Here is a 19,775-nt window from a genome sequence, read left to right on the forward strand (position 1 = left end):
ATAATTAGTATTTTTGCAACTTCAAAATTGAAATTTAAAATGTCAATAGTAAATTAAAAGATATGTAATTAAGGGAGATGAAGGTAAATCATGTATGTCAAAGTTTTATTCGAAGATTTGGTCAGTTTTTCTCATATCAGCCTACTCAAGATTTAAAATTAATCAAAACCAAAATGGTGGTATCCACTACTTACCAGATTTAAAATTCATAACTTAAACGTTTCTATTAAGGCTATAAAAGTTGAATTTTGTTTCTAAAAGCGTTGGCGGATGTGTAACTATTACATGCAACACATGTAAAGATGAAAATGTTTCTATTTTGTGTCTTCTTCATCCTGTGCAAAGCACGGGTACAACAGCTAGTATATAATAATCCATAGTTATGTTGCTATTTCTAATTTTTATGATGGTTTAAAAATGATATTACATAATCAATAATATCCCTGATAAATATTTAATAATAATAATTAATAATAATTAATTAATAATTAATTAATTATAATAATAATTTAACAATAATATTTAACTAAAAAATATGGACAACAGTACACAACAACTCTTTTCACTACACTACTATGAGCTGAACTGTTTTTGTTATGTGTTTACAACCTGCGAAACATCATATTTTCAACAGCTGTCTATTGTTTACTACCGAAAGTAACATTGTTTACAACCGAAAATTTTCCACTGTCAACAACTTAAAATATTTGTTATTGTTTTATCAACTTTTTACAATTTCAACAACTAAAATAAATATTAACTTTAAATAAAGGCATAACCTAAAATTCTATGAGTTTTGTAATTAACCCTTTCAGTGCTAGGCCAATAATTCGTATTTCGTAAGACTTTTTTGTTTGTTTGCCTTTCGATTCCATTTTACCTGTTGTTGAATTTTAACTGTATTGTTGTCACTATTTTATTAATTAGGCTAATTTTGAATAATAGCCTAAGACAATAAATAACAAAGATAAGTCCCGGTATTTGTAGTAAACATTAAATAAAACTTAGTTTTTGTTGTAAATTTCCTGGTTTTCTTATAAATTGTAATGTTCTGATAGCATTGTTTGAAACCAAAATCTCATAAAATCAAAAGACATCTAGTTTACAATGTAATATTGAATTTAACTTTGATTTAGTTGAATAAGGTTATTGTAATATAGCCATTTTAGGGAAAATATTTTTTTGCAGCAAAGCCTCAGGAACACAATTTATGATTACTGTTGTGTTTCAACTGAAAAAATACCATCTAAATAGTCCGTAACTAACTTAGTGCTACAATCTAGTAACACATTGAACAACCTTCTGTAGCGCTATCTGTTCACAATCGTTGGCGTCAGCTTAAATACTGGTTTTTTAATTCCTCAGTCTTCAAGCACAGATAGCCGAGAAGGCTAGGGCGTGTGTCACTTGGCCAGTGGCATTCGTCTGCTCGGGTTCGATTCCCGTCCTGTGTGGCAAATAATTGGTGACCTGTGTGTTTGTAGCGATATACTACAACCACTGGGGCATTGTGAGGTGTTCATAATCCTTGGTTTAGACATACACCTCGAAATCATCGGATTGGGCAAACCTTTTAGCTAAGTGGTTGTTAGTGTATCCTATGAACATGAAGGTCACCAATGGCCGTTTTGCTACTTTTTGTTAAAATAACCTTTCTCTCTATATCCCTTAGAGATTTTTAAAAACAACGATATATCGTTTCATAGCACTGAAAGGGTTAAGAAAATAATTATTCTTTGTAGTGTAGCGAAAAGGAACGTTCAAAACCCAAGTGAAAGTGGGCATATACATATTCTCGACCATTTAAAGTGCTCGATAAATCTCACACTTCAAACATGGTTTCAAATATGTAATAACTCACTTTCTACTCTTGTTATGAACTATACTATTTTGGATCTAATACTCTTTACTGCAACAAAATACCACAGCTGGTAACAGTGACAAATATTTCCCACAATTTGCCACTTTGGTCTGAGGACAGATGTTAGTAAATTCCTTCACCATTTTTGAATGGAAATTAATTAACTTAATTGTTATCACGGAATTCCTTGTTATTGTAAGACATCATTAATAACATATTCACTTGTTTGTATTTTTATTTAATAATGAAAACTAACAGTAACATTTATAATGAGTTCTGTTCTGACAGTGAGCGACGGGACAAATAACACACATTAGATCATTTTTCTTATACTTTTGTTTTGTTTTTTGCATACATATTCATTTATATGTACAGTTGAACCTCTATAAGACGAATTTCAAGGGGTACGGGAAAAATTCTTACTATAGAGGTATTCTTAATAAAGAGGGTCGTTTTATCGAGGTTTAATGCTGCTGTTATTCTTCTTATAGAGGTTTCTCGTCGCTCCAAGTTTTCTCCAAACAATGACTGAGGAAAGAGGAGGGATGGGTGGGGGTTTCATGTTGAGACAAGCTTCTGTTTGTTTTTAAAACTACGTACTATGGAGGTTAAGATTATGATAAATTCGTCTTATAGAGGTCACGTTCGTCTTGTAGAGGTTTTGTGCTAAGAATATTCGTTGTATAGAGGTTAATCAGTCCTAGCCCATGTCACAAACAAATTCGTCTTATGGAGGCTTTTAACTTAATTACAACGTTGTATAGAGGTGTTTTTAGCATTAACCTATATGAAAGTGTCAAGGGGATTTAAAAAAATTCGTCTTATCGAGGAATTCGTTTTATCGAGGTCCGTACAAACGAGGTTCAACTGTATACATATAACATTAAATTAAACTTAAATTTGACCTAATAACAAAAATGAAATTATTTAAAATACCCGGTTTTTTACTCTGGGACGTAGGTATATTCTATCTAAATTTGATATTCACCCTTAACATTTTGTGGTGTGGTGGATGGGAAGGCTTTAGTATCTCGCTCCTCTGGTATGGTGGCTGTAGAAATTATGATTACTAAGAAGATTTAGTTGGCTTGTGGAAATGATAGTTCATGAATGTAGATTGCTCGAACTGTTAAAATCTTTAGGGCTTTATAAGCTTCTCTGCAACTTCCTATGGGACCAAGGCAATAGAGTATCCTGGCAGCCTTCTTCTGAGCCACCAGGGTTTTATGTAGGTTGTTGTCCGTTGTGCCACCCCAATACATCAGCCAGTACCTTATGTGTGATTCCACCATGGCATAGTATCCTGCCTTGTCTGATTGTATTCCTCCCATTAACAACATCCTCTTATATTTTAAACAGTTAAAATAGTAACAGTTTATGGCCAATATGTTCTTGACGTCATTCTGTGTGTAAAGAACAAAAGTCCTAATGATGTCCCTCACAAACCTTCACATCATTATAACACTAGAAAAATACCCCCGTTGCAGCAAACCTGCATACTAAGCGAATTTCCATTTACCCGGCTTGATTTCTACTAAAATATTCCCTATAAATTTTCAGATTTATTTCCTATTTAAATAACATTAATTTTAGTTAGTAGTTAGGTTTGCTGCTACGGGGAAGATGTTGAGGTGTGTTTTTTCAATTGAAATATTGATAGCTTACTATGAAATAAACCAAATTGCCAAATTTGATTAAAATATATCCATAAACAAGCAAACTAGAACAGTTTATTTATTCTCCATAAGAATAACATGGGAATTTTAAATTTACAATTTTTTAAATTTTCTCCGTAGTCAATGAACATTAAAAAACACTTCAATATACTAAATTATTTGTTTTTTTAAGCTCTTCAAAATGGTCTAGAGAGAAATTTAGAAATTTAAAGTTTTTAGGGTCAAAAATTAGAAAAACCCATTTTTACCCCATAAAACCCCCCATAAACCCCTGATGCCATGGTCCGATTATGCTGGTTCGCGGAATAAATGTAGGTTTACACGTTTGTACCAAATTTCATCAAAATCGGATCAATTTTGCTCGAGTTATCGCGCTAACGGACACATATATAAATATATATATATATATATATAAATATATATATATATATGAATTTGAACGGATGGTGTTTTTGGCCTCTGGGGACCTCAAAACGAAAAAGTAAATCGGTCCCGGGTCTAGGTCTTACCATGAGACCTACGGTAATAGCTTATTCCCTATATGGGAAATTCGCTAAAAGGCAAAATCAGCACAGACTGAAGCTCTAAGAAAAAAAACCAACATATGCTAGGGAACAGTTTAAAAAATAATAATCCCAGAACATTTTAAAATGCCCCCGCCGCAGCAAACCTGCAGACTAAGCAAATTTTTATCTACCTGGCTGGAATTCCACTAAATTAATCCCTTAAAATTGTCAGATTTATTTCATATTTAAATATTATTAATTTTTATGAGTACTTAGGTTTGCTGCTACAGGGAAGAAAATAGGGTTTTTTTATTGAAATAATGATAGTAAAGTAAACACAATTTCAAAATTGCATTAAAATATGTCCATAGACCAGCAAGCTACAACATTTTTATTTTTATTTTCCATAAGAATAACATGGTAATTTTAAATTTACACTTTTTGGGGATTTTTTTCCATAAAATAATGCTTCAATATACAAAATGGTTTGGAAATAAAATTCAAAATGTTATGTTTATATGGTGTAAAATGGGAAAACCCCATTTTTACCCCATAAACCCCCCCCCCCCCATAACCCTGTTCCTATAGGCCAATCATGCTGGCTCGCAAAATCGGATCATTTTTGCTCGAGTTATTGTGCTAAGGGACACATATAAATAAATATGTGATATGAATTTGGACGGAAGGTTGGTTTTGGCCTCTGGGGACCTCAAAACGAAAAAGTAAATCAGTCCCGGGTCCAGGTCTTACCAGAGACCTACAGTAATAGTTTATTCCCTATATGAAAAATTCGCTAAAAGAAAAAAATAAATTAAATTTTTAAAAGACAACTGAAAGCGTATTTAATTAACAAAGCAATTTACTCACTGGATGACTTTCTTAACCTCCCTCTTAAATAAACCAATATGAATGTATCATTAGAATAACAATTGATTGTTGACACTATTTAATTGTACTATGTACTTATATGAACAAAGAATAATATTGTCTATTGTCTATTATGTATTCCAAATGAGAGCTTCCTGGTTAGTTCATGAATGTCCTCATATTGTATATTATTAGTACTGGTATGTACTTACTTACTTGTAATACTTGTCGTCTTCGTCGTTGACCAATGAAAATTGGATAGACTGCGTCAGAAGTGTGTTGAGGCTATTTACTGCCCAAATTTTTATGTAACCTGTTGATTGTTTGGTTTGAGTTGAGCCTGTGGTTTTCAGGAGCAATATGAGGTGGAGTCTGATGAGAACAGAGTGGAGTTGGCTCAGACAGTATACGACCGCTACCTCAAGAGAGACGTAAGTTACATTAGTGAATCTCTAAATTTAGAAACAAAATTTAACTGTATTACTTAACTTGATAATAGTACGTTTTTGTTAACTCATACTGTGAATACTTATTTAGGCTACCTACAATACAAATCCAGTAATAGATTTTAAGGTATGGTATGATAAAAGAATGTGTTTAATGGTTTGCACTGTAAACAAAAAGCTATCACAATAGTTTCTAACCTGTCAATTGGTAATTTTCTATCATATTTTAGTGAAATTATAATCAGGCAAATGGAAATTCACTCAGTCTATAGGTTTGCTGCGGCAGGGGGATTATATTACTGTTTACACAAAAATGAATAAAAAAAATAAACCTCATAAAACTCAGGATAAGGGCCTAGGTTGATACGGCAATGATTAAAGAATCTTAATTGTTTCCTATATCCATTAATGATTTCTTTTACAATGAATTTTTCCCTGTAAAATATTATTACAGCATTTCACAAATAATATTAGAACAGACTCAGTATAATAGATCATAAATATAAACAAATTAATTTTTTGTACAATTTATTTACAATCCATTCTATACTAGAATAATAAGTAAATTTTATGACAATTTAACATGGTTTAGTTACACTCCATCAAGTGCACTAGCATACAAAAACTTAAAGAAAATTTAACTAGAAACGATTTGGAAGGTCTATTGGATTAACTCTTTTGAGCCTATATGTAGCTTCACTATTATCGAGGAGGTTAATAAATAATATAACTGCCAGGAAATTCGGATGGCTTTCTAATTTTCTTTGATATTTTTCGCTTTGTTTTTTATTTCTTCTTTAATATAGGGTAATTTTGTATCTTGATGAATAACTATTTGTGACAAACCAAGGTGCTTGTAAAAAATGTTCTTAGTGTTTTGGATTGAAATCTTTGAACTATTTCAATGTTTGAGTTTAAAATGGTTCCCCAGAGTTGGATACCGTAGATCCAAATCGGTTTCAATATAATCTATCTATAATATTAAAACGTAACAGGGTTTTTTTATTTCACGATTCTGAATCAACCACTTGGCGTATTTTCATGATTTTTGTGTTGAAAGAAAGATAATTTTGAGAACTAGGGAATGTCGAAGCCATAGTTTTAGTTTAGGGTCCCAGTTTTTTAGAAATTAAGTTTTAATTTTTGAAAAGTCTAGCAGCCGACGCTAACATTCTAAACTAGCTTTTGGTATGATATAATTTACTTAACATAACAGCTGTAAACATTCAGCGTTTGTGACAAAAATTCAGCATTTGTATAAAAATGAAAAGACATACGAAGCGTTGACTTATTTATATTATGTGTAATGCTGATCATTGATAGGCCTACGTTCAATTCTTCGACAAGAGGATGACAGATTAATTAAATATACATAGTAAAATACTAGGATGTTCAAATTACTTTGTAAAGCAATCTTTGATTTGTTTTAGTGCAATATAATTTGTTTTAACTAACAGCTGGTTAAATATAAAAATATTCTATAGAACTATTAGGTTATTTTATTTACTCTGATTTTGTCATTGATTATAGGAAATAAGTTAGATTAGTAGATATAATAATTAGACCACAGAGATAAGTAAAACCATTGCTGTACAAATCGAGGCTCTTTACACGAGTCTTAAAAGAAAAGGATATATGCAAATCATTTTACTGCTCCACTTTTTTAGGAAAGAGTTGGAAAACAACGATATTTGCATGTATTAAAATTTTTCTTGGTAGCTTTTTTTTACAATTAATGTTAGTCTGCTTACAATTTGTTTGGATTAGGCTCAGAAATATTGATGTCATAGAAAAGGAGATCAAGATTAATCGGGAATCACGATTTTAAATTACCACCACAACCTCAGCAAGGTTTTATCCAAAGATAAACTGATGGATGACATAGATTGAACACAGCAGCATCATTGACCTAGGATACTGCAATTAGACAAACCATCCTTTTATGAAAAAATCAATTGTTTGGCGTGTGTTAGTTGTGGTTACGTGTGGGGGCGCTGATGTAGGCAAAATATCACTTTTATTTCAACTATAAATATCTTATACTTTTAATAAATTAATATGGGAAATTACGATGTAGGTTGATTCAATAGGTGGGTATTATTACAGATATTAGAACTGATAACGGTATGGATTATTAACATAGATAATTACGTCACTAGCTTTACTAGCGTGTTTACTTTTCAAATTTTTTTCAACATGTGGCCAGTATATTATGTGTAGGCCTACTGTGAATTTTATTGGATAATATCGTTTTATTTTAGATAGTTTCTATTCAGACCTACTGGAAATTGTGTATAGTACGAGTGATTGTATTGTGGTGATAATAATTATGGAAGAGGCAGGTATGCGATGGCAGGTGGTATTGTTGACTAGGTCTATACACTTCTTAATTGACTATTACCATTGACTATTGGATACTGAATTATTATATTAATAGTCAAAGCTATTACTCACTACTGGTAGGCTACTTATAATCAGTGTGCGAATCGGCCGCAAATCTCACTTCAACACTTTTCACATCGCCACAATTGCAGTTTTATTGTAAAGTTATCCGATTTAAAATGCATATCATATAGGCCTATGATGTAATGAAACATATTTGGCCACTCAACATTTGTTTACAAGATGATTTTTCACATTAAAACTGCAAGAACATATTTTGTCTTTATACCTGTAAACTAGCTGTTCTGAATTGTACACAGTTTTAACTGACTACTCAATTCCCGTACGTAGGACGGGCTAGCATCTCGTTTTGTATAAAAGTAATTTGTTTTCAACAGATAATTTTTAATTTCGACCAATAAGCCAATCTAGTTTGTTTTCAAATTTAAATGAAGTCATTTGTTCCAAATGTGTGAATGCCATGTAAGCCGTCTGTCGGGATGCATACCAACTTCGTTGAATTGTGGAAGCTTGACATTATTCAGTGTTACTGGGGGGCAAGTTCTTTTTGACTTAGTAAATGTAACTTGAACGGATTTTGTTTCATTTACTTTAATTTTTTTATTATTCTTTTCTGCATTCTCACCCCTTAGCAAAGCACGGGCAGAGCAACTAGTATATAATACGTGAAGGCGATTTCTACAAAACACTACTCCTCCTGTAACCGAATTCCCAACTCCATTGATCAAAAGGGTGAAGCCCTTGGAAGCGCAAAATCAATGGTGGGATTCCGGCACAATATTGCTGAGGTGGAGGACCAACAATAACAACACAAGAGCTGGCTGGACACAAATATAAATTTATTCATTCTAATATATATATACATAAATGCAACCATGATACTTAAATAACAATAATAAATAACACATTGCCCTAGCCAAGATAATAATTAAGTTAAAGCTTTTAAAACATTTAAAAATTTCTTTAATAAAAATACAATTTAATTTAAAAATGAAAATCGAGTTAAGTGACATTAGGCGTAAGTGACATTTTGCAAAAGCATTTAGTATACTAACTCAAACAAATTTCAAACAAATTAGCTTAGGTGGCCACCTTATAAAAATCATTTAAAACAATTAATTTAATGCCTTTAGTCCTAGGCCTACATTAAAATAAATAATTTTTACATTTAAACGAACATGAAAAACATTTACACATATCAACAAATGTGGTCGCCTCGCAAAAATATATTCCAAGCGGTTAAAATTAACCGTCAAGGGCAAAAAAAAGGGTTTTACCCTCAATCAAGGGGTGTGAAACAGAATTAAGGAATAGAATTTAAAATAGGAAAAAAAAATTAAGTAAGTAAATTTAGAGAGGAAAGACTAATTAGTTAAATTGCAGGTAAAAAGATTACAGATTTTGTTATATAAGTTAAATAAAAGCCTATGTTGAGTGAGATTTCTTCATGATGGATGAGACTCTCCAAATGGACTGGACTGACCTGACCGTAAAACCTTGCTGGCATCCAGGTGAGTTAGTAGGAAGTAGAAGTAGGCCGAGAACATGGTGGCCGCTTCCCAGACACTGCAGCACGGTATTAGGCCGGAGTAGACATAGGCCTAGCTGCGTAGGTGTCACCATCAGTGGGTGGTGGTGCACAGTCAGTGGTGTGACGCAGTCCCATCCGCCCGGGAGAAGGCTCATCGTGGTGCAGTTGTTAGCATTCTAATGGTGGCAGGTTTCAAGTGGAGTCGCCGACCCTGATACAAAGTATAGATCACTGACCTGGCCTAATTAAGCTAACATGTCTCGGAGTCCATATATTTAGGTTGCACTAGGCCTGAATAATTCAAAGGGCGTAAAACATTCTCTTTACCTGCAGTCAGCGACCACATTTTTACAAAGTTGTTCTGTAGTCTAGCCTAATCAACATGGTTCTCTAGAGAAAGGTAACATGATCTCACATGAATAAACGTGCATGAATGTGCTTGCTTACTATTCACAAGTTTAGGACAAACAAAATGGATATTTAAGTTATTATCTTGGCTAGGCTACTGTAATTGACCAGAGCAACAATTTAGGCTAGCAAAAGTTACTAGCACAAACAAATTTAGAACTAGCCTAGAAACTTTTGACATGATTGGGTCCAGACCAGCTCACAGTTAAACACAGAAATTACACAAAATGACTCAAAAATTACACAAAAATGACGTTAACACTTTAACTTGGTCTTTTAACCTTAAACATGAAAATTGGCTCAACTTTTAATATCACTTGTACTGACAAAGTTAACTCAACGAGGCATGCACATTGTGTTATCTAGTGGACTCGAAACTCTCAGAAAACAGTACAATAAACATCAAAATGACTCTATAAAACATTTCTGCACAATAGTGAAACAGTAAAAAAATGAAACAAAATGAAATAAGCGAGGACTAGGCCTGGCGAATTCAACTTACCCGTGGTATGAAAACTCTTAGCCAAAGTACGTCATGCTGACGATGATGGAAAGGGACCTATGAAGGTAAAACTTCAGGGTTCACAAAAGAAAACTCTCCCGGAAGAAAACCCCGTAGTTTTGGAACAATCTCAAACCCAAAATCTGAAGAACGGGAGCCACAAAATGTCATCCGACGAACGTCCAGCAGACGCGGCCAGTAGTGCCAACCACGCAACAAATTAAACAGTGCCGTTGAGCATTGAGCACGTACACACGGCACACTCCGTTAATAACAATGGACGGATTTTTACAAACGAGGAGTCAAAATTAAGTATTTTTTGTGTATTCGCCCCCTTTTGCCAATTCCTGTAATGAAAGTCATTGGGCTTTGCCCCACAGGCCATCAAAATCCCAATGTATTTCTTATGAAGACAAGATTTTGTTTACATGAACTGACGAATAATTTGTATTAATTGCATGAACAAATGAAGTAACTGATGAAATCCTATAGGCTACTAATGAAATTAATTACATTAACATACGGTTTGTCAGCTCCATTTAAGTAATGTTAAATAATGTTTACATTCTGGCTAGTGACATCATTGAAATTAAATTAAATGAATGAAATGAAATGAAATGTTTATTCGTCACATAAGATTGTGATTTTCACATATAAACATATGACATGTCAATACTACTTTACTATCTAATATTACCTTATGCTAAATTCTTTGTTTTTTTTTTCAATCCATAAAACCTAAAGCTAAGTTGTTATAAAATCATCTAGGGAATAAGGACACAAGAGAATGAGATAAGATTTTAATTTCCCTTTAAAGGATGACATACTTTCTTCAGTTTTAATTTGATCTGGGAGGTTATTGTAAATTTTCCTACCCATGTACCTTCATACAGAGCTGTTCTATGCACAGGATATTGAAGATCATTCCTCTGTCGGGTGTTATATTGATGAGTGTAATTTTTCAACATAAATTCCTTATAATTTCTTTTTACAAAGATGCACAGTTGAAAAATACAAACTGCATCAATTGTCAAGAGTTTCATCTGAATAAAAAGGGGGCGGCAAGAGGAACGTGGTCTGGTATCAGCTAAAATTCTAACGGCAATTTTTTGTAAGATAAAAATATTCTTGGTAATAGGGGAGCTGCCCCATGAGATAATACCATAGGAAGACATACTAGACATAAAATAAGAATGATACACAGCAAGAGCTGCATGCAAACCCGAAGTCTTAAAAATCACCCTTAGATTAAACAGTGCTTTTGCTAGAGACAAGCTAATTTGTATTTGATGATCAGAGCATTTTAGATTTTCATTTATGTTTACGCCCAGGAATTTAGTATTTGTAGAAGATTTTATGGAATAAAAAAAAATTATAATCCTTACCTTACCCTCTCTGTTCTAATATCCGTGCAGTATTTAATATGTTTGAACCAGCTGTGTAGAATTGTGAAATCAAAATTCATTTGACAGTTAGTTCTGCATGTTTACATTTTAAAACTTCATTGGGTTTGTTCTTTGTTACCATGGATACCATCAATCAATATTTACTTTTAAATCTCTCACCCCAAATTTTTGAAAGCCCATGGGCAGAGCCCTAGGTCAATATCGAAGCAGGAATAGTTCTATATGTATCCTCGGAGCTGTAGCTTCATTTGTGTGCAATTTGAGCCCAATCGGTTCAGTAGTTTTTAACCTCTAGGTGTCGCATATTGAACACCTGTAAATGTCGCTCAATTTTCGAGACTTTTTGCGGAGTTTAGCGAGGACAGCCGGGTCCTTGAAAACTCCATCAATACCGGTACCAAGCGGCTGAGGTTCGTCTGGGTCGGAAAAGTGCAAATCGTCCAAAAAGTCCTTGACGGAAAAATTATTGTCACTTGAACTGGATGAGTCTACTCTAAGTCTTTTTTTGTGACTTTCTTCTTGACTGGTTCTCCCGCACTGGTCGAAGGTTTTGAGTTGTGATTCTGTATATCGGTGGCAGATATACTAGCTCCAGGAGAAACATTCAATTTTTTCTTCCTCATTGGCTTGGTTTGCCCTGGACTGTGACGCAAGTCAGACAATGAACAGCTCCACCAACAAGCTTCCTTGGTTGCTTGGAAGGTGATTCCATCACTTGATTTTCCATTCGCTTTGCAAACTTGTCAAGAACATGTTTTGGATCAAGCGGATAAATGCCACATGCCCGAAAGCCAGCTTGCAAATTTTTTGCTTTATTGGTACTGATGGTCTCGCAAAGCTTCGCGAGCAGAGAAGGGAACTGGTTCTTTGGGAGGTTGCTCAGCCTCCTGTCTGCTGTCACTTTCCAATCACAAAGGATCTGACGCTAAGCTTCTTTTAGCTGCCTAAAAAATGCGATGTCAAGGGGCTGAAGTAAGTGTGTCGCATTAGGTGGCAAGCACACTAAGCGTATGTTGTGTTGTTCATACATCTTCAAAACATCGCTGGAAAATGGGTTGAAAGATTGTCCCCGATCACTACCTTTTTCCCCTCCAAGGATTTTGCCCATGGTAGTGATACTGTCCTAAACCAATCGGCGAATCTTCTTCATCGATCCACCCTGATTTTGACCGATTGTAACGGGCTCCGGGTGGGCCACCAGCCACCCAAGCATCATTCAGCCTCTCAGCCTTGTAACATACATAAGGTGGCAATAGCTGTCCACTCGCCGTGCTAGCAAACATCATAGAAATGCAGCTCTTTGAGCTGTTGAGGATTCTTTCAGGGTACTTTGTTCCCCTTTTAAATATGCACTTGGTAGATCCCGGGTCATCAGTAAGTTTTGTTTCATAGTAATTTAGGATGATGGTCGCAGGAATGTTCTCTAAGCTTTCTTTTAGGTTCTCGAAACTTTGGCTCGCCTATGATTTATGTTGCGGCTCATTCGCAAGCGGAGGTCGGGATTTCTGTTAAAAAAGCCATTTACCCATTCCTCTCCAGGAAAGTTGTTCTTAAAAATAGGAACATTACGCCCTTGTTTGTCGAGATAAATTTTTACAACTAGACGCAAGTGAATGGAAACCCCCATTCTGCCACTTCGCCAGCGTGATCACTAAATATTTGTTCTTCCAACTCAGAAAACACTGGCTGTTTACCATGCGGTCCTTTATATTTCCCAGTTAAGTGGTCACTCAGAGTAGATTTTGGGATTGAGTATTTTTTAGCTGCAGCTTGAACACTATTTTCTTTTCTCTTATCTCTTCAATCACCTTTTTGATAAGCTGGTATCGCTCACTCATTTTGCATCATCAATAACTGATAACTAATAATAACTAATAACTGTTAATAAGTCACAATACCGGTAATGAAAATCACTCTATAACCTCACAGTAGTGAAAAAGCAAGTGCAATATTTAGCGGGAAAATAGCTAGCTGCCAACGATAAACAAAGAGTAAGTAGCGGTCTCACAACATCGAATGCCACTCTGCCGAAGCGTCCGTGGTACCGAATCTCACGTTGCCCAAGTGTCCGGGTGAAAACTGGATAAAAATTTCATAAATTTTTCTGGAAAGTGTTAGCGGAATGAGCTATAAACTAATATAATATTGTTCGCGACAATATAGAGAATAGAATTATAGCAACTAGGGGAAACACGTCAAAATCGGCGGTTACTCTTGAGGTTTTATGTAACTTTAGCTAACTGCGATGATAGAGTGAAAATCTTAGTTAAATTAAGGGAGGATAAGCATTAATAATGAATATTAGTTTGTGTAACTACCTTCAAAGACGTGGTTGGCTTTAGGTTGCCCAAAAGGTTTTTTTAGGAGTCTTATAATTGTTTCTTGTTCATAAGTTTTGTTCATGTTAAAGCCACTTTTCCTATATGGGAAAAGGATTTCATATAATCAGTCTGTCATCTTACGGAAAGAGTCTATATTACTAATAACTGGTTACATCTGCTTTAGGAAAATCATTCAGACCGTATTTGGATTGCATAAGTGAATCACCATCTTTGGTCATAAAATGCAGAATTTCATCAGCATAGTTTTTTGTATTTGATAAAAATATCTGATTCTCCAGAAGGCATAAACATTCTTACTTCGATCCAAGCAATTTTAATTCCTTCTCCTGCCGCATCGACCAATGTATCATCCTGTACTTATTTGCTAATTGATTAACTTCTGGCGTAGTTTTGCCTTGGCCGTATCAATCACATAAAGTTGTGCATTTTAAGGATGGACCATAATTGTAGTGAATTTGACCACAAATCTTAAACATTTGCTGAACCACATCCAAAACCCTAGTCCGGCTTGGTTGGCAACAAATTATGCAAATGAGATGATGAGATGTAAAGGCGCTGTTGTATTTCCGAATGTTTTGTATGTAGTGAGGTTTATATGCATTATTCGACCTAGCTAGATATGTAGGCCTACATCAAAGTAAAAACCCTTCCCCCCCTTTTTAATACATGAACTGCCATTAATTCACCTACTGCACCAAACCATAGATTAAATCTACTCCGTACAGGATCTATTGCAAAGCTCACATCCTCAACGTGCTCATCTACAAATGATTATTGAAAGTAGACCAAAAAGGCAAGTGCAAACCCCTACAATAAATATAAGCTATCCCGATAAGGAATAGTTAAAATTTAAAACATCATAAATTCATCATTTTGTTCAAACTATAAAAAGCTTGTGATGCAGTGAAGAATCAATTTTAAAATCATAAATAATAATGTAAACATTTAATTTTTACAGTTTCTCTGAAATACAATTTTAAAATTAACAGCTGGTTCATTAAAAGTAGTGTAAAATTATACATATGGTCATATTATAAACAAATCTGCTGAGGGGACTTTAAAGGCCTCTAGGGCAGAGCCCCAAGGGAATTTACCTCGTTTAACTTTTGATGGCTCATCCACAGACCAAGACCTTTCTTTAGAGACCCCTACCAAGTTTCTACGCCCAGCCGTTCTCTCAAATTAGCGGTCACAAAGAAAAATAGTTTCAAATTAATATATAGATATAATAATATTGTTTGCGATGTGTATAAAATGAGGGTCGCCGGAATTCTACCCCCGGATATTTACCCCCATGAAAAAACGCCTACGTCATTTTGACGTCACGAGGGGCGGGGCCTATACACGGTCAAGAAACAGCCCACGACTGGAAATCTACCCCCGGACATCTACCCCCGGACATCTACCCCCGGACATCTACCCCCGGAAATCTACCCCCGTGGTCAGCTACGCTACGTATCGGCCAAGATGCATTGTTGTAATTGATTTCATTAATTGGTTTATGTTACCACATCAACGGCTCTTCTGTTATTCATTAGCTTATTATGCGAATTAAATTTTTTTTGTAAAACGAAAACTCAAAATATACTTTATTCTTCTTGGGCAATAATATACCCCAAGTCGCTGCCAACACAACAATCAACACAACAGGTGTGTCACCAAAACAATGATATCATCAAAAATATTTAAAAGTAAATAATAAGAAAGCATATTCATAATAGCATATTTAGAAAAAAATATTGATTTCAGAATACCTAATTTTTTAAAACTGCAGAATCTTGTAGTTGTTTTAATCCCAATAACATAAGATAAAATGTTATTTTCCTACAGTCACCCGACAAAGTTGGCTTCCTTGTACTGTTTATAGTACAGAAAGAAAGCTGCTAATTGCTGCATATTTATACTTTGTCGTACGGTTTATACTTTGGCCCACATCAGGATTCCAACGAAACAGTACAAAACAGCGTGGTTCTATTATGCACGTAATCCGTGTACTGATGTTGGTTGGAGTGTCCAATCGAAATCGATCACCACTTACCATCTTTTTGTATATTTACCGTCTTGTGAGTAACATTATAAGCGTAAATATAGGTTTTAAGGGTTATAAGACATTTCTTTTATTTACTTTCCGTAAATTTAATAACACGTACAATGCTGATCAAGAAGTTATTTATATTTTTATATAGGTCTTTAAATATTTGTAATATAATCTTCAAGAAGAACTGGTAATATTGGAATTAATATTAATTTGAAATAACAACTTCACCAATATTTCTGATTTTTTTATTTTTATGAGGCCTTTTGCCAGCTATGGATTATTAAACATAAACATAACCTTCAGTTTTGTGATGTGTCTGATGATGCCAGCATAGCTGGCGAAAGGCCTCATAAAAATTAAAAATTCAGAAATATTGGTGAAGTCGTTATTTCAAATTAGTATTTGTAATATAGTTATTTTTTATATTTTTTGTCATTGCAACTTCTGATTTAACTCGAAAAAAATAAGTATTTTGATTTATTGCTCTATGATCGTTCGTTACTGAGGTATTGAGAGGTAAACACTTTACGGTATCCCAATTTTATTCGTCCTATTGGTAATCAATAAAATATCATAAATATAGTTATTTCTTGACACATCTTAATTAAACTCGGCATGTTACTTTATCTAGATAAGATATTCTGTATACTACCTCAAAAAGCTTCATTCAACATTTTATTGGCAGAAAACCTGCATATTCACTTCCTGTATGTTATTCTTATGAATGGATATTTTGAATACTTATTTATGGACATAAGTTGACAAGTTTTGTTTTAAGGCAGAATTTGCCAATTAAGTTAGGACTTATTAAAGGTGAGTCGGTGGCTCAGTTGGTAGCGTCACGGACTTCGGGCCCAAGGCAGTGATGTCGTGGGTTCGGATCCTGGTCACTGCGACAAAAACTTATCAGTACAGTTCACCTTCGTACTGTACCGGCTCACCCCTTGATTTGCTGGATACGTTCCACGCACAGATCTGTAGTCTATGTGGACGGGCAAATGCAAGGTTAAAAGAGGTCACCAACCTCTTAATATATATATATTAAGCGTTATACATTCTCTGAATATAAGAATGTGCTACAATGGGTCATAAGCTTTAAAATGACACCTCAATCATAAAAATCGACGAAGTAGGTCGGGTAAAAATGGACTGTTACAGCTTATTGAATTAGGAAGATAGATAATGTTAAACATGACAACGACATATCACATGCTTTATACTGGATATTAGAAGCTAATGAATAACCAAAGAGCCGTTTATTTACATAAACAAATTAATAATATCAATTACAACAATGCATCTTGGCTGATACGTAGCGTAGCTGACCACGGGGGTAGATGTCCGGGGGTAGATGTCCGGGGATAGATATCCGGGAGTAGATGTCCGGGGGTTGATTTCCAGTCGCGGGCTGTTTCTCGATCGTGTATAGGCCCCGCCCCTCGTGACGTCAAAATGACGTAGGCGTTTTTTCATGGGGGTAAATATCCGGGGGTAGAAATCCGCTACCCCTAAAATGATATATGTCTTAGTCGGACAAAAATTTTTTTTTCCTAAAGGGAGAGGTCGGTACCGATGACATCATGGTAGCTGATGTAACTACCGATGACATCTTGGTAGCTGTTGTAAAGTCATAAATGAATATTCAGCTGTTTAGCTAATGTTATTACGTTGCTTAAGAAGAAAAAAATCATCGTGATATGTGTTAAGGTAAGGTTATAGTTAGGATTTTAGAAATCTTTTACACTCTGTCCGGGTCAACCACCCCTGTCCGGGTCTAACCGGTTTTAGCGAATTTCCCTATAGGGAAGTAGCTATTACCGTAGGTCTCATGGTAAGACTTAGGCCCGGGACAGATTTACTTTTTCATTTTGATGTCCCCAGAGGCCAAAAACACCATTCGTTCAAATTTTTATATATGTATATATATATATATAGATATATATATATATATAGATTTATATATATATATGTGTCCATGAACAAGATAACTTGAGTAATTTTTATCCGATTTTGATGAAATTTGGTTTGAAGGTGTAAGGCGGGATAAACTTGAATGAGTTCGCGATCCAGCATGATCGGACCATGGGAACAGGATTTTATGGGGGGTTTTATGGGGTAAAAATTGGTTTTTCTCACTTTTGACCCTCAAAACACAAAATTTTCCATTTTTTTTCTAAACCTTCTTAAAGAGCTTAAAAAAAACAAACAATTCAGTATATCAAAGTGTTTTTGTACGGTTATTAGTTACGGAGAAAACTAAAAAAATTTTAAATTTAAAATTCCCATGTTATTCTTATAGAGAATATTGTAAAATGTTGTAGTTTGCTTGTTTATGGATATCTTTTGATCAAACTTGGCAAATATATTCATTTTATACTAAGCAATAATTATTTTACTTAAAACACACTATTTATTAGTTTCCTTGTAGCAGCAAACCTAGGTACTCGTTAAACCTAATGTTATTTAAATAGATCAATTGAAAATCAATTCAGCCAAATGGAAATTCGCTTAGACGGCAGGTTTGCTGCGGCGGGGGTATTATGGTATAGGACTACCTCTTGAATTTATATAGATAATAAATAAAAAAATAAAGAAAATATAAGTTGATTGATTATTGGCTCTTATAAAAGGATAAACATTCAAGGGACATGATTTGATTAATTAACCACACATCACTGAGTCTATATCTTCATTCTTTCTTGTAAAAATCGCTTTAATTTTGGCTATATAAAATAGGGAAGTAAGATTTCCCTGTACAACAAGCTCAGTAAGCTTGAGATCCAGCAATAAGTTGGAAATAACCGGCCGAACCTTCAACCATCCAGTGGCTCGCTAGTCGCTACCCCAGGTCGGTCGGTAGCCCATCAATGGAACCAGTTAGGCTCGCCCCTGCCTCTCGCCGCACCCTGCAAGAGAGACAAGAATTTTACCTTGTTACATCCGCCCTACAATTTTTTGAATAGAGGTGGGAAAACTATTTGTGTGCTATGGCCTGCGCAACACAGAATATTGTTTTTGTATTAGTTGACCCTTTTGACGCCAGTTTTGGCGTGCTGGAGTGACTAGAACTTTCTCTTTTGGTGAGGAAGACTCTTGAGAATCGCTTTGTCTCCTCATCCACCTGAGTCCCAGAACCCATATCTGTAAAATATTTATTTACTTCGTTAACATTAAAACCATCAGTGACATCTGCCCTATTGTTTCCATGTATACTGTTTACATTTCCAAAAATTCCTAATGTTGTTTGTTGTTGACGGCTTATTAGTAAAAAATTCTTTATTAGCTCGCCAGACCATTAAGTTTAATCTGTTTCTCAGCTCTTTGTAAGCACTCCAATCAGATTACTTCTCGATTTCCAATATCTGTTTCTAAGTTGATTTTTTTCTTTTGTTAGTTTCTTAATTTCATAATTTCTCCAAGAGGCCATTTTCTTTGTTACCCCTTCCCCTGTACATACTAGGCCTATATGCGATGTTTTATCGTAAATTTTCCCAATATGACTTGTTGAAGCTGACTCTATGTTATTTACTCCTGTTATTTCTTTAATCTCCTTCCAGTCAATCTCAGAAATTTTTTTACTGCTTTGTCTACGTTAAAATTAGAAAAATCTCTCTACCTAATCATATTTGGCTTTTTCCTCTTATTAGATTAAAACAAGTCGCCGTATATTAGCTTGTGGTCCGTTATTAGCTTCCCTCTGTGATCTTTAATGGAAGGTGCATCGATAACGCCGGTCCTCTTGACTTCAGCTGTCCACTATGATGTGGTCTATCAAGGTGGCTGAAGTTG

General features: G+C 34.6%; 1 protein-coding gene across 2 annotated transcripts in view; it reads left to right on the forward strand.

Moving 5' to 3' along the window:
* LOC128984948 (G protein-coupled receptor kinase 2) overlaps positions 1 to 19,775 on the forward strand; it is a 193,470-nt gene that overhangs the window by 45,091 nt on the left and 128,604 nt on the right. For both annotated transcript variants that reach the window (XM_054404321.1, XM_054404327.1), the window contains exon 4: positions 5,264 to 5,341. In XM_054404321.1, coding sequence (XP_054260296.1) covers positions 5,264 to 5,341 — 78 coding nt within the window. The remainder of the gene's footprint in view (positions 1 to 5,263; positions 5,342 to 19,775) is intronic.

Source organism: Macrosteles quadrilineatus, unplaced genomic scaffold, assembly GCF_028750875.1.
Source record: "Macrosteles quadrilineatus isolate MER2022 unplaced genomic scaffold, UCM_ALF_1.0 Scaffold_1__1_contigs__length_201487025, whole genome shotgun sequence".
NCBI classification, from domain to species: domain Eukaryota; kingdom Metazoa; phylum Arthropoda; class Insecta; order Hemiptera; family Cicadellidae; genus Macrosteles; species Macrosteles quadrilineatus.